The sequence below is a fragment of the Sander vitreus genome, chromosome 5 (assembly GCF_031162955.1).
Source record: "Sander vitreus isolate 19-12246 chromosome 5, sanVit1, whole genome shotgun sequence".
Taxonomy (NCBI): Eukaryota; Metazoa; Chordata; class Actinopteri; order Perciformes; family Percidae; genus Sander; species Sander vitreus.
Window position 1 is genome coordinate 37,102,450 of NC_135859.1, and position 20,566 is coordinate 37,123,015.

The window sequence follows — 20,566 nt, forward strand, 5'->3', positions numbered from 1 at the left end:
AGAGCCAGCATATCTCCACATGTAAATGGGTGAATTAAGGGTTTATTTCAACCAAACCAGAGTGGTGATTGTTGGAACAGTGGAAAGATGAACCAAGACGGCTTTTGGTAGTTTTATTTAGTTTCTATCCACTTTGAATGAAGTGTGTTTTACGATGATTAAAGTCTTGATTATTTACATGGAGTCTGGTGTGTGACTAATAATCTGAGCCTGTCAGCGCCAAAATTGTGATTGTGATTCAGACTCCAGTCCACTAGGGGGCGTCACGGCATCCAAATATCTGGCTGCCAAGAAGAAGCCCGAGCTCGAGCCATTCAATCATTTCCTGATTCCAGTCAGTCGATCTCTACTTCTGTCTCTACTTCTGTAGGAAAACGGCCACGTAGTTGTCACGAATTTGGGCCGACTGGCGGCTCCGTTAGTCCCGTTAGGCACGTTAACGGTTTGTGTTTAACGATGGCAGCTAACAGGACAACCGCCGGGGCTCGCGCTTAACGTTAGCTGATGCATCATCATCAAATGCAGTCAAATCCTAAACCCGACTCCGAAAACACTAACGGGACCTGGACTAACAGCATGGTGAGTGGGTGGATACGGCTCAGAACCGGGCTGACGGTGTTAAATGTTTAAACAAAAAACGTCCTGAGTTTGTAAACATTGCTAACCAGCTAGCTTTCGTAACGGTAGGCTAGTATTTCCTTCCTGTTAGCATAGCGAAGGCATGTCCCGCCCTCCTCTGCCGTTCTATGCCTCTGATTGGCTTACCCTGACATTCCTACTCTAACCCCCAACAAATCACACTGCTGTAGCCTCAAGCCAACCAATCCCAACCAGAGCAGGCAATGAGTACTAGCCAATCAGAGAAAAGAGGAGGGCGGGTCATGCCTTCGCCATCCTAGGTCAAAACAAAAAGTCTATTTAGCTGGCATTATGTAATATTTAACGCTACACACGCGACTTTATCACGTTTATCTTGACGTGACACTGCTAATAGTACTACAGTTGAGTTACATTTTTGAGGAATATCATCTGTACTCAAATTTCAAGCTATATACAGTGTTTTATATATATAATAATGCACTGTTTATGAACTGCGAGCAATGAATCAAAGAGTCAGTGCTGCTGCAGTTCTTGTTTCTGATGTTGGGAAGCATAACGTTTACAGTTTCTTGTTAGCTTGTACCAACAGCAGCCCAGAATTTAAACAGTAGGGATATGTTCCTTCTTTAAAGTAACTCTCCTATAATAATGTATGTAATGTAATGTTTTGTGTGTTTGCAGGACGCTTCTCAGTACCCAGGTTACCCGTCACACTACTGGTATCCTCAGTCTCATTCCTCAGGACACTATGCAAACAGCTATCCCTCAGGATCAGAGGTCCAGCCACAGTACAGCCCACAGGTAACGTAACCATCCCCTCTAAATCCCACAGCGTAAATCTACTCTTTATCCTTAAGTCTTTTAAGTGCTCTGACCTTTACCAGCCACTACGTCGGTTACAGTTACATCACTACGGTACATTTACACACAGACAAAAGCCTACTCAGATTATCATTCTTAGTGTCTGACAACATTATGGAAAGGATCCCTACAGAGATAGACCTTTAAAACCTCTTTAAGACCTTTCTGTTTAACCAGAAACAGCTCTGAGGTCGCTAACACTAAACCCACCAGACTCCATTTAGAAAACAGTACTTTAAAGAGCTCATATTCTGCTCATTTTCAGCTTCATAATTGTATTTTGAGGTTGTATCAGAACAGGTTTACATGGTTTCATATTGTTGTTGTACTACTCATTGCTGCAGCTCCTCTTTTCACCCTGTGTTCAGGTCTCTGTTTTAGCTACAGAGTGAGACCTCTCACTGCTGGAACATCTTTGTTGGCAGTCGCACATGCTCAGTAGCTAGGTAAGGACTACACGCTCAGTAGCTAGGTAAGGACTACACGCTCAGTAGCTAGGTAAGGACTACACGCTCAGTAGCTAGGTAAGGACTACACGCTCAGTAGCTAGGTAAGGACTACACGCTCAGTAGCTAGGTAAGGACTACACGCTCAGTAGCTAGGTAAGGACTACACGCTCAGTAGCTAGGTAAGGACTACACGCTCAGTAGCTAGGTAAGGACTACACGCTCAGTAGCTAGGTAAGGACTACACGCTCAGTAGCTAGGTAAGGACTACACGCTCAGTAGCTAGGTAAGGACTACGTGCTCAGTAGCTAGGTAAGGACTACACGCTCAGTAGCTAGGTAAGGACTACACGCTCAGTAGCTAGGTAAGGACCACACGCTCAGTAGCTAGGTAAGGACCACACGCTCAGTAGCTAGGTAAGGACTACTAGCTAGAAGCTAGTGCTGCTAGCGGTTAGCCACCTCGTTCTCAATGGCAAACCACTGCTACAACACACACTAATTCACCCTAATCTCCAAAATAAATTGTATAGAACGAGAAGGACAAACCAAGACAGCTTCTAATAGATTTTATCTCTGAGACCTTTCTGTTTAACCTGAAACAGCTCTGAGGTCGCTAGCACCAAACCCACCAGACTCCATGTAATCAGGACTTTTAGCGTGTATAGAGCCAGCATATTTCCACCAGACTCCATGTAAATAATCAGGACTTTTAGCGTGTATAGAGCCAGCATATCTCCACCAGACTCCATGTAAATAATCAGGACTTTTAGCGTGTATAGAGCCAGCATATTTCCACCAGACTCCATGTAAATAATCAGGACTTTTAGCGTGTATAGAGCCAGCATATTTCCACATGTAAATTAGTAAACTATGTGTTTATTTCAACCAAAACCAGAGTTGTGATTGTTGGAACAGTGGAAAGATGAACCAAGACGGCTTTTCATAGTTTGATTTAGTTTCTGTCCACTTTGAATGAAGTGTGTTTTACGATGATAAAAGTGCTGATTATTTACATGGAGTCTGGTGGCTTTAGCGAACACAATTGCACGGATGTTTTTATGTTTTAAAAAGTATTGACTTAACTTACATTTGAGCTTGTTTCCCCGCTGCTGATTTTTGATGTTATTAGGATCCCCAAAACATCCACTACTCTTCCTGGGGTCCACACAGAACATACAGCTACATTTTCAGACAAAACAGTCATAGAATATAAGAGCAGTATAGCTAGTATTCTTTTCCTTGCAGATATACATATTTCTTACCATGTATGCTAGTAGTAATATACATACATTTAGTATTTATTTACAGTTTAACATGCATGTTGTTTACATTAGACCTAATTGGACATTTAAGGGCAAGATGAGCTGCTCTGTTCTCAACCAGCTGCAGTTTTCCTAGGTCTTTCTTTGCAGCACTTGAGCATATCATTGGGCAGTAGTATAGATGTGATAATACTAGAGTGTGCAGGACTTGTTTGGTTAGGTATGGTGTTAAAAAAGCTGAGCATCTTTTTATAACAGATATATTCCTCCCCATCTTTGCAACAAGAGAATCTATATGTCTTATAGAAAACGCCAAGAAGCTTTGTTTCCTCTACTTGTTCAACAGCTACATTATTCAGCATCAAATGCAGCTGAGGCCTGGAGCTCAAGGAATGATCTGTACCAAATGCAATGCTTTTAGTCCTTGACATGTTTAGGAATAGTCTATTGTTAATAACCCATTCTAGTGCTATCTGCAACTCTTTGAGTGTTGCAGTTATTTCATTAATAGTAGGTGCACACATGTATGCTGACTGCAGCAATCTCGCTTAATACTGGACCAATGTCAAAGATTGGTGTTCCCATCAGTCACTTAGAGACAAAAACATAGGAACATAGGGTCCAGGTTGAACAAAAAAAAACTGTAGTTACCGTTTAAGGAGTTAGATGCTTTTTTGTTTAACATGAAACCCAAAAGCACCATCACCAAACTACACCAGACTCCATGTAAATAATCAGGACTTTTATCATCGTAAAACACACTTCATTCAAAGTGGACAGAAACTAAATCAAACTACCAAAAGCTGTCTTGGTTCATCTTTCCACTGTTCCAACAATCACCACTCTGGTTTGGTTGAAATAAACCCTTAATTCACCCATTTACATGTGGAGATATGCTGGCTCTATACACGCTAAAAGTCCTGATTATTTACATGGAGTCTGGTGGAGATATGCTGGCTCTATACACGCTAAAAGTCCTGATTATTTACATGGAGTCTGGTGGAGATATGCTGGCTCTATACACGCTAAAAGTCCTGATTATTTACATGGAGTCTGGTGGAGATATGCTGGCTCTATACACGCTAAAAGTCCTGATTATTTACATGGAGTCTGGTGGAGATATGCTGCTCTATACACGCTAAAAGTCCTGATTATTTACATGGAGTCTGGTGTAGTTTGGTGATGGTGATTTCGGGGCTGTTTCATGTTAAACTAAAAGGATCTTACTCTTTAACTAAAAGGTCTATCTCTGTAGGGATCCTTTCATAATGTTGTCAGACACTTAGAATAATAATCTGAGTCTGTCAGCAGCAACAACAGAACTTTTAGTGGACGCTAACTGACAGTTGAAAAAAAAAAAAAAAAAAATGCCCCTTTTAATTCCCCTTTCTTGTGATTTCCATGTAGGTAATGCCTGCAGGTTATCCAAACGGCCACGGTGTCTACAGCCCAGCGCAGACTCAATATCCGGCGAGTGGTTTCCACCCGTCCAACCCTTTCTACTGTGCAGACGCTCAGAGGCCGGGTCCAGGTCCGTATCCGAGCCAGGGCGGTCCAGCGGAGCAGAGCAGCGGGCCGTCCGGGCAGCCACACTCTCAACACCAACATCATCACTATCCTGGTCCACACTGCCAAGGGGTGAGAGCAATATATAATAATAATAATAATAATAATAATAATAATAATAATAATAATATACCGCAAACCCAGAAGTACGTAGGAGGGTAGAAGTCTTTGACGTGTGTGTGTGTGTGTGTGTGTGTGTGTGTGTGCGCTCCCAGGCTCCTGGATATCCTCCCGGTGCGTACCCTCACTACAGCGAGGGCGGCCATGCGAACCCCCCGTACCCGCCCGGCCAGCCTCTCCACCCAAACCCCCAGGCAGACGCGTGGGCGCACTCCGGTGCGTACGCCCCGCCGCAGCCGCAGCCGTGGCCGCCCGGCCAGCAGCCTCCACAGAACCACTACGGGAACCCTGTTCGTCCAGCGCACCCCCCAGCATGGCCCGGGACGGGAACTGGGGCTCCGCCTCCCTACCAACCCAAGGTGGGAATCTGACGCTACACTTGGCGTTTTCGTTTGGCCATAACGCTGTTTTCTCCTCGCTCTGTGTAAGACGTCGGGGCGTGTGTTTTGCGAGGGGGTAACGGGAGGATTGTCTTCCTCAAGACAATGTTGTTGTTTTTTTTTATTTAAGAGATTGCAGACCCTCCCATACATTATGCCTCTCTTTGTTCTTGAGGGAGGACCCTTAAACTCCTCCGCTAGATATCACGCCTAAATCTTCCACACATGGAGGCAAAACACTGACAGAATCTCATCAGAAAACTGCACTTTAAAACACACACACACAGAGACACACACACACACACACACACACACACACACACACACACACACAGAGACACACACACACACACACACACACACACACACACACACACTCACACACACAGACACACGCACACACACAGAGACACACACTCACACACACACGAGAGACACACACACACACACACACATACACACACACACACACACACACACACACACACACACACACACACACACACACTCACACACACACACACACACACACACACACAGAGACACACACACACACACCCAGAGACACACACACACACACACACACACCCAGAGACACACACACACACACACACACACACACACACACACACACACACACACACACACACACACACACACATGCAGAGACACCCAGATGTTAAATGTGTTCCATGAAAGAAATGATTTCCTTTCATCAGCGTTATCATGGATCTCATATTTCCCTTATTGAGAAAACCAAAATATGTCTTTTGTTTTGTTTTGTGTTTCCGTAGGACCAACAGCAGCCACGCGCTCCACAGGCGGGTCCCAAACCGCGGCCGACCCCCTCCCTGAATCCCCAGAGTGCAAAGCCTGCCGAAATAAGCTCACCCCCCCAACTGTACAACAAACCAGGGAGAAGTGAGCCCAATCCTTCGCCCGCCCCGGCCCCCGCCCAGGCCCCCGCCCAGGCCCCGCTGAGCGATAACCCCGGCCTGGCGAAGGTCCAGCAGGTCATGGCGAGAATGCTTCTGCTCCAGGAAGACGTGGACGAGTTTGTCGGCAGAAAGACAGACAAGAGCTACAGGTATCTGGAGGAACTGCTGACCAAAGAGCTGCTGGAGCTGGACTCCGTGGAGACTCAGGGACAGGACAACGTGCGGCAGGCCCGAAAGGACGCGGTGCAGAAGATCCAGGCCATCCTGGACCGCCTGGAGAGGAAAGCCTTCTGAATCGCAACGGGACTTGTTTACCGGTTTGTGGGTCGCTGAGTCTTGCTGTTTTTCTTCTTCCAGATCTTCCATGGACACGAGAGTCTTCTATCTGTCTCTCTCTCTCTCTGTCTCTCTCTGTCTCTCTCTGTCTCTCTCTCCCTCTCTCTCTCTCTCTGAGCTGTTAAATTAAGGCTTTTTTTCCACCACCATGATGTAAAATGTCTGAAACAAGTGGCATGGACCCGAGACCAACACGGAGCGATTACTGGTACATGGAATCAGTCTTTTAAAGCCGAATGATGTTGGGAGAAGTGATGTGATTGGTTAAAAGTGTCTGACTATCAGCCTCAGTGAGTGACTGTTGCTGCCACACTACCGGCCCCAGGCTACATCTCCACTGCTACGTTTTGGTTTATAAAGGAACATCTTATGCGCAATTCCCCCTCTCGTTCCCCCTGCTCTGTCGTTTCCCCCCTCTCATTCCCCCTGCTCTGGCGTTCCCCCCTCTTGTTCCCCCTGCTCTGGTGTTCCCCCCTCTCATTCCCCCTGCTCTGGTGTTCCCCCCTCTTGTTCCCCCCTGCTCTGGTGTTTCCCCCCTCTCATTCCCCCTGCTCTGGTGTTTCCCCCCCTCTCATTCCCCCTGCTCTGGTGTTTCCCCCTCTCATTCCCCCCTGCTCTGGTGTTCCCCCCTCTCATTCCCCCTGCTCTGGTGTTTCCCCCTCTCATTTCCCCCTGCTCTGGTGTTTCCCCCCTCTCATTCCCCCCTGCTCTGGTGTTCCCCCCTCTCGTTCCCCCTGCTCTGGTGTTCCCCCCTCTCATTCCCCCTGCTCTGGTGTTCCCCCCTCTCATTCCCCCCTCTCATTCCCCCTCTCATTCCCCCTGCTCTGGTGTTCCCCCTCTCATTCCCCCTGCTCTGGTGTTTCCCCCCTCTCATTCCCCCCTGCTCTGGTGTTTCCCCCCTCTCATTCCCCCCTGCTCTGGTGTTTCCCCCTCTCATTCCCCCCTGCTCTGGTGTTCCCCCCTCTCATTCCCCCTGCTCTGGTGTTTCCCCCCTCTCATTTCCCCCTGCTCTGGTGTTTCCCCCTCTCATTCCCCCTGCTCTGGTGTTTCCCCCTCTCATTTCCCCCTGCTCTGGTGTTCCCCCTCTCGTTCCCCCTGCTCTGGTGTTCCCCCTCTCATTCTCCCCTGCTCTGGTGTTTCCCCCCCCTCTCATTCCCCCCCTGCTCTGGTGTTCCCCCCTCTCATTCCCCCTGCTCTGGTGTTTCCGAGCCCCTGCAGGGTTGTGTTGCAGTCTCAACGGCCGCCAACAGGAGACCTTTCGCAACACCGACACTGTCTGTGTGTGTGTGTGTGTGTGTGTGTGGTTCTGCTACTGGAGCTGAAACTCTTGCGTGGACGGAGATCGTTTTCATCTCCAAACGCCCGTTTGAAAAACCCAAAACGTATCGGTGGAGATGTAGCCGCAGACTCAGATTATCGTTGCGTGTTCCCTCAGGATTGTGGGTCAGTTTTTGATCTGATCCTACATCTAACAGCGTCTATAATTACATCTCACAGTCTGCTTGCATGACCCCCCCCCCTCTCCCAAAAAAGTCCGTCCCAGTTTCTCGTTAACCCTCCTGATGTCCTCTGGGTGAAATCTGACCCTTTTTCAAAAGGTTTCTATATCAGAAATTTGGGTTTCTTTCAACCAAACTGTCCAAAAAACATAACGTGGATGTTTCCCTACGACCATTACTCTTCACAGGTTAAATAAATGATCAGTTCACTTCTTTCATTTCATTTAATTTGGGTTGTTTTATTCAATTTTATAGCGTTTTGGAAGAGAAAAAAATGATCGAGGAACATTCGGAAATGACGACAAAAAAATCGGAAATTTGTGACACAAAAATTGGGGGAAAAAGTGACCAAAAAGTCGAGAAAAAAGTGACAAAAACATCGAAAAAAAACGACCTATTTTTTTGAAAAAAGTGACAAAAACGACACGAAAAAAGTTTTTTTTTTTTTTTTTTATTTAACATTTTGACCCAGAAAAACCCAAAGTTGCTCGTTGGTGGACGGGAAGACGACTTCGTGTTTTTTCACTCTAAAACCCAAAGATGTTCAGTTTAATTCCAGCTATAAACCGAGAGCTGGAAGCCTTTTTATGTTTAAGAGGCTTTTTTAACTTTTCTTTAACACTTTTTTGACTTTTTCCCCCCCAAGTTTAACATTTTTGTCTCTTCTTTTTTGACGTTGTTTTCAAAGTATTCCCCGACGTTTGTCCTCGATGAATTAAATAAATGGTAAAGGGGTCATCTTTAAAGAAATGGACTTCAGAGGCTAAAAAGCAGCATTTTCTGTTGTTTTTGCATGAAATACTACTTTAACGATTAGTCGACTAATCGTTGCAGCTCTACTACCCCCCCCCACCCCCCTACCCCCCCGATAGAGACCCCTACCCCGATAGAGACCCCTACCCCCTGCGGGATAGAGACCCCTACCCCCCAATAGAGACCCCTACACTCCCGATAGAGACCCCTCACCCCTAGCTCGATAGAGACCCCCTACCCCCAATAGAGACCCTCTACCTACCCCGATAGAGACCTCCCTACTCCCCGATAGAGACCCCTACCCCTACCCCCGATAGAGACCCCTACCCCCCCGATAGAGACCCCTACCTCCCCCGATAGAGACCCCTACCCCCCCGATAGAGACCCCTACCCCCCGATAGAGACCCCTACCCCCCCGATAGAGACCCCTACCTCCCCCGATAGAGACCCCTACCCCCCCTACCTCTCCCGATAGAGACCCCTACCTCCCGATAGAGACCCCTACCTCGCCCGATAGAGACCCCCTACCCCCCTAGGGACCCTACCTCCCGATGAGACCCCCTACCTCTCCCGATAGAGACCCCTACCTCTCCCGATAGAGACCCCTACCTCTCCCGATAGAGACCCCTACCTCCCGATAGAGACCCCTACCCCCTACCTCTCCCGATAGAGACCCCTACCTCTCCCCCGATAGAGACCCCTACCTCTCCCGATAGAGACCCTACCTCCCCGATAGAGACCCCCTACCTCCCCGATAGAGACCCCTACCTCCCTACCTCTCCCGATAGAGACCCCTACCTCCCCGATAGAGACCCCCTACCCCCTACCTCTCCCGATAGAGACCCCTACCCCCCCTACCCCCCGATAGAGACCCCTACCCCTACCTCCCCGATAGAGACCCCTACCCCCTACCTCCCCCGATAGAGACCCCTACCCCTACCTCCCGATAGAGACCCCCTACCCCGATGAGCCCTACCTCCCGATAGAGACCCCCTACCTCCCCGATGAGACCCCTACCTCCCGATAGAGACCCCTACCCCCTACCTCCCCCGATAGAGACCCCTACCCCCTACCTCTCCCGATAGAGACCCCTACCCCCTACTCCCCGATAGAGACCCCTACCCTCCCCGATGAGACCCCTACCCCCCGATGAGCCCCCTACCTCCCCGATAGAGACCCCTACCTCCCCGATAGAGACCCCTACCCCTCCATATCTCTGCAGGAATAGGTGCCCATCTTTCCGTTTCAATCGCTGCCCTGCATGCACGGTAATGTCCCGTGAAGCACGCGACAGTCCCGACTTCTCAAAGCTCCAAATCAGGTCGCGAGCGGAGCAGATTAGTTTCAACCCCCTGAAGATTTAATCCCCATTAGGCCATCTTTTTCGGATGATATTTCTACCGCGAGTGTGGAGCTGGAACCAGACCTACATACTGTATGAATGCCATGTGTTTCACTCTAGGAACTGCTGTTATTACAGATACATCGGACATAGGGAAGGTAGGGATTAGGGCTGCACGGTATCAGGAAAATATGCAATCACATTGGGTTTTTCCCTCAATTTGTGGAAGACGTAGGTGTGCACAAGAGTGTATGTTGGGGGGGGGGGGGGCATGTTATAACCGGGGGCTCTGGGTGTTTGTCCCCCAGAAAAGTTTCCGCACCAAACACTTTATTTCCTACACTGTAAGAAATAAACCCGTAAAATAACAGAAGACGTTCTGGCAGCTTGTTACTGGACTTTGTCCCGTAATTAAAAAACAGAGGAAGGAACGTGTGCAGCTACAGTTAAAATACAGAACATTTACTGTTTGGCCTGTTATCTCAAACTCTCTCAGACAAAGCTGCTCACTGAAACCTTCTTAAAAACTTTGGGGGGGGAAAAAAAAGTCAAAAATGTTGAAAAAAAAGCCACAAAAACATTGGAAAAAAGCCTCACAAAGGCCAAAAAAAGGGATTGGATTGGATTTAATCTCCCAAAACAATCATATTTTTTTTGAGGAAGACCAATCTACCTCTTCTAAATATTGGCGGGGGAGGGGGGCGCATATCCCGTGCGTGCGTGTCACTTTCCCGATATGTCGCAGCCTTTCCCGATGTGTTTATTGCGCCGGTTAATATCACGATGACGATAAATAACAATATATTGTGCAGCCCTATTAAGAATAACTTGAAAATATGTTAAATGATGTTCTTTGTATCCCTCTTTGGACACTTGGAATATATATATATATATATATATATATATATATATATATATATATATATATATATATAAGATGTCTACAGAAGCAGATTGTATTTTCAGAATAAAGTGTTTGATGATCGTTTGCTGTAACGGATAAAGGATGTACTCTGACACACGGGATAAAGGATGTACTCTGACACACGGGTGAAGGATGTACTCTGACACACGGGTGAAGGATGTACTCTGACACACGGATAAAGGATGTACTCTGACACACGGATAAAGGATGTACTCTAACATTCTCACAAGTGTTCGGTGCTTTTGGGACGATTGTTGGTCTCTGCACTTGGATCAAGTGTTACATTTGGGAACTGGTTTCTGTTTTAATATCCTTGTTATACGAATCCAGATTTGCACCGTAATCCGTGTTCTCGTAGAAGTCTTTCTCTCTTTCTTTCCCAAAAGTTCTTGATGTGTTTTGATTTAGAAAAATAAACAGAAAACAAGAGTGCCATATTTCAGGGGATGGTTTTATATAATTAGAAAAGAAATGATGATAAAAAATAAAATCACAAGCTTTGCATGAAAAAATGAAATCACCTGTCGTGTTTATTTCACAGTGTTGTTGAAAAGTACGTTTTCCCGTGCGTTGGTGTCTAAGTGACTAATGTTCAGCATCCGTTAGCATCCACTAAAAGTTCTGTTGTTGCTGCTGACAGACTCAGATTATTATTCTAAGTGTGTGACAACATTATGAAAGGATCCCTACAGAGATAGACCTTTTAGTTAAAGAGGAAGATCCTTTTAGTTTAACATGACACAGCCCCGAAATCACCATCACCAAACTACACCAGACTCCATGTAAATAATCAGGACTTTTAGCGTGTATAGAGCCAGCATATTTCCACCAGACTCCATGTAAATAATCAGGACTTTTAGCGTGTATAGAGCCAGCATATTTCCACATGTAAATGGGTGAATTAAGGGTTTATTTCAACCAAACCAGAGTGGTGATTGTTGGAACAGTGGAAAGATGAACCAAGACGGCTTTTGATAGTTTTATTTAGTTGCTGTCCACTTTGAATGAAGTGTGTTTTACGATGATAAAAGTCCTGATTATTTACATGGAGTCTGGTGGAAATATGCTGGCTCTATACACGCTAAAAGTCCTGATTATTTACATGGAGTCTGGTGTAGTTTGGTGATGGTGATTTCGGGGCTGTTTCATGTTAAACTAAAAGGATCTTCCTCTTTAACTAAAAGGTCTATCTCTGTAGGGATCCTTTCATAATGTTGTCAGACACTTTTAGTGGACACTGACTGCACCAATGTCAAAGACTGTTGTTCACATCAGTCACTTGGACACAAAAACATCCCAAAGTTCCCCTTTTAGGTTTCTGTAGTTTCATGTGTAATGCATGTTTTCCAACACAAGATTGAAATATTTTGCCTGATAAGTATTGCAATTAATTATTACAAGTGAGAAAAAAGCAGAGAAATAATTAACTGAGTATATTTTTTGATCAATTCTCTCTTCCTGTTTTATATTGTTTTCAGAAACAAATACGAGTCTAAAATCTGTAGTTCTGTATGGACGGTGGCATTTCATTCTTAGAAAGAAATAGAAACTGCTGTTATAAAAACAAAGAACAAGAAATCTCTTTGTTTATCTCATTGTTTCATAGACAAAAACAGTTCACACATGTGATTATTATTATTATTAAGCAAGGGCTTAATAATAATAATAATAATAATATATGGACAGTTGGCTACAGATTTCAAAATAAGTCAACGGAAAATTGCTTTGCTTTGGTTTTTTAGTCCAGTGGAAACTGCTGCACTCTTTTCAACAGTTTAGTCACATTTTTCAAAATTTCTGTCACTTTTTTCAACTTTTGTCACTTTTTTAACATTTGTCACTTTATTAACATTTCTGTCACTTTTTCAACATTTCTTTTTCTGTCACTTTTTAACATTTGTCACTTATTCAACATTTTTGTCACTTTTTTCAACATTTGTCACTTTTTTCAACATTTGTCATTTTTTTAACATTTGTCACTTTTTTCAACCTTTTTGTGACTTTTTTAACATTTCTGTCACTTTTTTAACATTTCTGTCACTTTTTTCAACATTTTGTCACTTTTTTAACATTTGTCACTTTTTTAACATTTCTGTGACTTTTTAACATTTGTGTCACTTTTTCAACATTCTGTCACTTTTTCAACATTTCTGTCACTTTTTCAACATTTGTCACTTTTTACAACATTTGTGTCACTTTTTCAACATTTGTCACTTTTTACAACATTTGTGTCACTTTTTTAACATTTGTCACTTTTTTAACATTTTGTTACTTTTTTCAACATTTTTGTCACTTTTTCAACATTTCTGTCACTTTTTCAACATTTGTCACTTTTTACAACATTTCTGTCACTTTTTCAACATTTGTCACTTTTTTCAACATTTTTGTCACTTTTTCAACATTTTTGTCACCTTTTTCAACATTTGTCACTAACATTTGTGTCACTTTTTTAACATTTCTGTCACTTTTTCAACATTTGTCACTTTTTTCAACATTTCTGTCACTTTTTTAACATTTGTCACTTTTTACAACATTTGTGTCACTTTTTCAATATTTGTCACTTTTTTCAACTTTGTCACTTTTTTCAACATTTGTGTCACTTTTTAACATTTGTGTCACTTTTTTAACATTTGTCACTTTTTCAACATTTCTGTCACTTTTTTAACATTTGTCACTTTTTTAACATTTTTCACTTTTTTAACATTTGTGTCACTTTTTCAACATTTCTGTCACTTTTTCAACATTTGTGTCACTTTTTCAACATTTTTGTCACTTTTTCAACATTTGTCACTTTTTTCAACATTTTGTTACTTTTTAACATTTTTGTCACTTTTTCAACATTTCTGTCACTTTTTAACATTTGTGTCACTTTTTAACATTTGTGTCACTTTTTTAACATTTGTGTCACTTTTTCAACATTTGTGTCACTTTTTCAACATTTCTGTTTCTGTCACTTTTTAACATTTGTCACTTTTTAACATTTGTCACTTTTTCAACATTATTGTCACTTTTTTCAACATTTGTCACTTTTTTAACATTTTTGTCACTTTTTCAACATTTCTGTCACTTTTTCAACATTTCTGTCACTTTTTTAACATTTGTCACTTTTTTCAACATTTTTCACTTTTTTCAACATTTGTCACTTTTTTAACATTTTGTCACTTTTTCAACATTTCTGTCAATTTTTCAACATTTCTTTTTCTTTCACTTTTTAACATTTGTCACTTTTTCAACATTTTGTTACTTTTTTCAACATTTCTGTCACTTTTTTCAACATTTTTGTCACTTTTTCAACATTTCTGTCACTTTTTAACATTTTTGTCACTTTTTCAACATTTCTGTCACTTTTTCAACATTTCTTTTTCTGTCACTTTTTAACATTTGTCACTTTTTCAACATTTTTGTCACTTTTTTCAACTTTTGTGTCACTTTTTCAACATTTTTGTCACTTTTTTCAACATTTGTCACTTTTTCAACATTTTGTCACTTTTTTCAACATTTCTGTCACTTTTTAACATTTGTGTCACTTTTTTAACATTTGTCACTTTTTCAACATTTCTGTCACTTTTTCAACATCTGTCACTTTTTTAACATTTGTCACTTTTTTAACATTTGTCATTTTTCAACATTTTGTCACTTTTTTAACATTTGTGTCACTTTTTAACATTTGTGTCACTTTTTTAACATTTCTGTCACTTTTTCAACATTTCTTTTTCTGTCACTTTTTAACATTTGTCACTTTTTCAACATTTTTGTCACTTTTTTCAACATTTGTCACTTTTTCAACATTTGTGTCACTTTTTCAACATTTCTTTTTCTGTCACTTTTAACATTTGTCACTTTTTCAACATTTTTGTCACTTTTTTCAACTTTTGTGTCACTTTTTCAACATTTTTGTCACTTTTTTCAACACTTCTGTCACTTTTTCAACATTTCTTTTTCGTCACATTTTTCAACATTTTGTTACTTTTTTCAACATTTTTGTCACTTTTTCAACATTTGTCACTTTTTTAACATTTGTGTCACTTTTTAACATTTCTGTCACTTTTTAACATTTGTGTCACTTTTTCAACATTTCTTTTTCACTTTTTTCAACCTTTTTGTGACTTTTTTAACATTTCTGTCACTTTTTTAACATTTCTGTCACTTTTTCAACATTTCTGTCACTTTTTCAACATTTGTCACTTTTTCAACATTTCTGTCACTTTTTCAACATTTGTCACTTTTTACAACATTTGTGTCACTTTTTTAACATTTGTCACTTTTTAACATTTTGTTACTTTTTTCAACATTTTTGTCACTTTCTTCAACATTTCTGTCACTTTTTTCAACATTTATGTCACATTTTCAACATTTGTGTCACTTTTTACAACATTTGTGTCACTTTTTAACATTTGTCACTTTTTTCAACATTTTTGTCATTTTTTTAACCTTTGTCACTTTTTTCAACCTTTTTGTGACTTTTTTCAACCTTTTTGTGACTTTTTTAACATTTCTGTCACTTTTTTAACATTTGTGTCACTTTTTTCAACATTTGTGTCACTTTCTTCAACATTTCTGTCACTTTTTCAACATTTGTCACTTTTTTCAACATTTGTCATTTTTTTAACATTTGTCACTTTTTTCAACCTTTTTGTCACTTTTTTAACATTTGTCACTTTTTTAACATTTCTGTCACTTTTTAACATTTGTGTCAGTTTTTTAACATTTGTCACTTTTTCAACATTTCTGTGACTTTTTAACATTTGTGTCACTTTTTCAACATTTCTGTCACTTTTTCAACATTTGTCACTTTTTTTACATTTTGTTACTTTTTTCAACCTTTTTGTCACTTTTTTCAACTTCTGTCACTTTTTTCAACCTTTTTGTCATTCTTCAACATTTGTGTCACTTTTTTCAACATTTATGTCACATTGTCAACATTTCTTTCACTTTTTACAACATTTGTGTCACTTTTTCAACATTTGTCACTTTTTTCAACATTTCTGTCACTTTTTTCAACATTTGTTGCACTTTTTTAACATTTTTGACACTTCTGTCAACATTTCTGTCTCTCTTTTTGACGTGTGTTCTGACTAAGAATAATCAGGTGGAAACTGCTGCATGCGTCCACGCTGCCTACATCAGCTCCAGATCTTTAAATAGAGAGCTACCCCCCCGACGAGGGATTTAATGGGAGGGTCAGATACACAGTCCCCCCCCCCCCCAGAGGGTCAGATAGCAAAGAAGCCTGAGACTGAAATCACTTAACCTCGACTTCATTCGGTTCAGTTTGACACAGAGCTTTCTCTAGAATAACTTTTATTTCTGATAAACTACGAGGTTTTAAACTAGAGCAGGGCAATATTTATCTATATTATACATCTATATTATATATCTATAATATATCAGATTATATACCTACACTAGATCACTTTTACATTTGGGATATATATCTCTATACGGTAAGTGTTGTAAGATTTCAGCTGTTTTTGTGGCTTTTTTCTGCTTTTTTGTTCCATTTTTCAAAAGTTATGCAGATTTAAAAAGAAGTTTTTGTATATTTAGACATTTTGGTGGCTTTTTCAGGGTTTTTTGTTATTATAATAATATAATTTTGTTACTTATTTTGGAAGTTTTTGTCGCTATTTTGGGGTTTTTATACATTAACGTTTGAACGTTTGAACGTTTGAACCCTTTCCTAGGCAAGATTTTAGCTGTTTTTGTCACGTTTTTTCAACAGTTTTGTCGACATTTCTGTTGTTTTTTTTTATCTATTAACATTTCTTTACTCATTTGGACTGCAGCTGCTCCGAGCATTTACAGGATTCGGTCCTGAGAAATTATACATTAATACAAAACCAAAAATGACGTTGCTGTGATAACAACACAGCTACAAAGTATGTAGCGTCGCAGCCATCTCTTTACTTTTTACTTTTTTCCTCATAGAAAGCTGCAGCATTTCACTGTCTACACACACACAGACACACACACACACAGACACACACACACACACAGACACACAGACATACACACACACTGACACACACAGACACACATACAGACACACACACACACACAGACACACACACACAGACATACACACACAGACACACACACTGACACACACAAACACACACACAGACACACAAGTAGAAAACTGCTGCTCCCTTTGTTCTTTTTTGACATTCATTGTGTCTGCTTTTGAAGGACTAGCATACAGAGAAACACAGAAAGAGGAAGCGATGTCCTATACGTCCAAGCTTCCTGCGTCGTGGAACGACAAGCCTCCTCCCCGAAGAGTGGAGATCGACCTCAGCTCCCCCGGCCTGGCCGTGTTTGACCTGGAACGACTTTTATTTACCGGCAGAGCCATCATCAGCCACGCAGACGAAGTCTGGCCCAGGCTTTACATCGGGGACCAGTCAGTACACACACAGACACACACACACACACACACACACACACACACAGAGAGAGATACACACACACACAGAGAGACACACACACACACACACACACACACAGAGAGAGAGAGACACACACACACACACACACACACACACACAGAGAGACACACACACACACACACACACACAGAGAGAGACACACACACACACACATGTACACACACACACAGAGAGAGAGAGACACACACACACAGAGACACACACACACAGAGAGAGACACATACACACACAGACATGTACAAACACACATACACACACACAGACATGTACACACACACACAGACAGACACGTACACACACACACACAGACAGACACACAGACATGTACACACACACATATACACACACAGACATGTACACACACACACAGAGAGAGAGAGACACACACACAGAGAGACACACACACACAGAGAGAGACACATACACACACAGACATGTACACACACAGACATGTATACACACACACACACACACACACACACTCTCAGAGGAGAGAAGAAACTAGAACATATTCACATGTAACAAGCTGACATCACAGGAGTTGACCTGTTTTTACATATAAAATGACTCTAAATGATTAATGGATTATTAGATAGTTGGAGATTAATTTAAAAGTCGACAGTCGTTGCAGCTCCAAACTCTTTGCTGAAGCCTGACCTTCAGTTAGTCCGCCTATGTGAAAGAGAAACTGATCATAAATCAGATTTAAATGAGGAAAGAGTAACTTGAGATCTCAGCAATTGCATTCTCCGTTGGGAACTTACGTAAACTAAAGCGAGAGTTTCCGCCTCTCTCGCATGTCTGGAATAGTTCTCTAAATATCAATCATCAGTCTGAGATACTTCACATGCAAACGCTTCATCAGGACACACACACACACACACACACACACACACACACACACACACATAGTGCATTGCAGTATCTTTGTGGGGACACGTCATTGACGTAATGCATTCCCTAGCCCCTTACCCTAACCGTAACCATCACCACTAAATGCCTAACCTTAACCCTTACCCTCACGCTAACCAGAACCTCATTCTAACCCTAATCCTAAAACCAAGTCTTAACCCTCAAACAGACCTTTAACCTCCAGCATTTTGGCCCCACAAAGCTGCCGGGACCCCACAAGTATACTGTATTCCTGGTTTTTGGACCCCACTAATATAGTTAAACAAGAACACACACACACACACACACACACACACACACACACACACACACACACGGACAGACAGACAGACACACGGACAGACAGACAAACACACACACACTCACACGGACAGACACACACACACTCACTCATACAGACACACACACATTGACAGAGACACACACACACTCACACGCAGAGATACACACACATACTTGTTTTTATGACATCGTGAGGACCAGTGACTGGCAGCAGCCTGATGGGATCCACCCTTTCTTAAAGGTCTAGAGACATGATTTTAACTGCTAAAAGTATTATAATGTTATGTGAACACAAAAATGACTTTAAACATCAAACACTCAAATACATTTAAAACCTGAATTTTGTCCTTTCTCTCTCTCTGTCTCTCTGTCTCTATCTCTCTCTCTGTCTCTCTCTCTCTCGCTCTCTGTCTCTCTCCCTGTCTCTCTCTCTGTCTCTCTCTCTCTCCCTTTCCCTCTCTCTGTCTCTCTCTCTGTCTCTCTCTCTCTCACTCTCTGTCTCTCTCCCTGTCTCTCTGTCTCTCTCTGTGTCTGTCTCTCTCTCTCTCTCTCGCTCTCTGTCTCTCTCTCTCTCTCTCTCTCTCTCTCTCTCTGTCTCTCTCTCTCTCTCTCTCTCTCTCTCTGTCTCTGTCTCTCTCTCTCTCTCTCTCTCTCTCTCTCTCTCTCTCTCTCTCTCTCTCTCTCTCTGTCTCTCTCTCTCTCGCTCTCTGTCTCTCTCTCTGTCTCTGTCTCTCTCTGTCTGTCTCTGTCTCTATCTCTCTCTCTGTCTCTCTCTCTCTCTCTCTCTGTCTCTCTCTCTCTCTCTCTCTCTCTCTCTGTCTCTCTCGCTCTCGCTCCCTGTCTCTCTCCCTGTCTCTCTGTCTCTCTCTCTCTCTGTCTCTCTCTCTCTCTCTCTCTCTCTCTCTCTGTCTCTCTCTCTCTCTCTCTCTGTCTCTCTCTCTCTGTCTCTCTCTCTCTCTCTCTCTCTCTCTCTGTCTCTCTCTCTCTGTCTCTCTCTATCTCTCTCTGTCTCTCTCTCTCCCTGTCTCTCTCTCTGTCTCTCTCCCTGTCTTTCTCTCTGTCTCTCTCCCTGTCTCTCTCTCTCCCTGTCTCTCTCTCTGTCTACACTGTAAGTCAGCAGTAGGGTATACAGGGGAGGTGCATATGAAGAGGTTTTCTACAAGCATCAATACCACAGGCCAAGCTATCGCTCGTTCCAAACAGGCACATTTTCTACGGGCTCTGCACTGGTATAAATAAATAGGTAGTTTTTGTATTTTACTATAATACTACCACTACTGCTTTTAATATTGAATAAAATCAGAATCAGAAAATGTTAGTACCACTTACAGTACAAGGAGTTGTTGGAGCTTTGGTGATTGGTGCATTCATTAACATAAACAGAAACATATTAAACATTAATATGAAATAAACAATAAATACAGAAACAAATCAATACAAAACAGCTGTTTAGCATGAGAAGAAAGAGGCAGAAATGTCCTTCTATGAACCCAGCGCGCTGTGTTTTTCAGGGACAGCGCAGAGAACCGAGCAGATCTGTCGAGGCATCGAGTGACTCACATCCTGAACGCCGCTCACAGTAAACGGCGAGGAGCGCCGGGCTTCTACGCCCACATGGACGTCTCCTACATGGGCGTCGAGGCGCACGACTCCTGCAGCTTTGACATGAGCGTCAACTTCCAGCCAGCGGCAGAGTTCATCCACAGAGCACTCAGCAGGGGGGGTGAGACGCCTGTCTGTCTGTCTGTCTGACTATCTGTCTGTCTGTCTCTCTGTCTGTCTGTCTCTCTAACTGTCTCTCTGTCTGTATCCCTCTGTCTGCCTGTCTGTCTCTCTAACTGTCTGTCTGTCTGTCTGTCTCTCTAACTGTCTGCCTGTCTCTCTAACTGTCTC

General features: G+C 42.4%; 2 protein-coding genes across 2 annotated transcripts in view; both read left to right on the forward strand.

Moving 5' to 3' along the window:
- The first annotated feature begins 275 nt into the window (after positions 1 to 275).
- On the forward strand, positions 276 to 7,020 carry bag4 (BCL2 associated athanogene 4). Its single transcript, XM_078251689.1, has 5 exons — positions 276 to 579; positions 1,282 to 1,401; positions 4,579 to 4,809; positions 4,953 to 5,216; positions 6,032 to 7,020. The coding sequence occupies exons 1-5, from the start codon at positions 505 to 507 to the stop codon at positions 6,467 to 6,469; spliced, it is 1,128 nt and encodes a 375-aa protein (XP_078107815.1). The 5' UTR covers positions 276 to 504; the 3' UTR covers positions 6,470 to 7,020.
- A 10,206-nt stretch (positions 7,021 to 17,226) lies between these two features.
- Positions 17,227 to 20,566, forward strand: part of LOC144517732 (dual specificity protein phosphatase 26-like) — a 5,354-nt gene continuing 2,014 nt past the window's right edge. Inside the window, exons 1-2 of the mRNA XM_078249857.1 lie at positions 17,227 to 17,433; positions 20,185 to 20,396. Coding sequence (XP_078105983.1) covers positions 17,255 to 17,433; positions 20,185 to 20,396 — 391 coding nt within the window. The 5' untranslated portion in view covers positions 17,227 to 17,254. The remainder of the gene's footprint in view (positions 17,434 to 20,184; positions 20,397 to 20,566) is intronic.

What these genes read in the sequence shown, in the direction of transcription:
- bag4 (XM_078251689.1), top strand. Translation starts at nt 505, where the DNA reads ATGCATCATCATCAAATGCAGTCAAATCCTAAACCCGACTCCGAAAAC. An exon ending in GGACCTGGACTAACAGCATG is followed by an intron (nt 580 to 1,281) that starts GTGAGTGGGTGG and finishes GTGTGTTTGCAG; the next exon opens with GACGCTTCTCAGTACCCAGG. An exon ending in CGCCTCCCTACCAACCCAAG is followed by an intron (nt 5,217 to 6,031) that starts GTGGGAATCTGA and finishes GTGTTTCCGTAG; the next exon opens with GACCAACAGCAGCCACGCGC.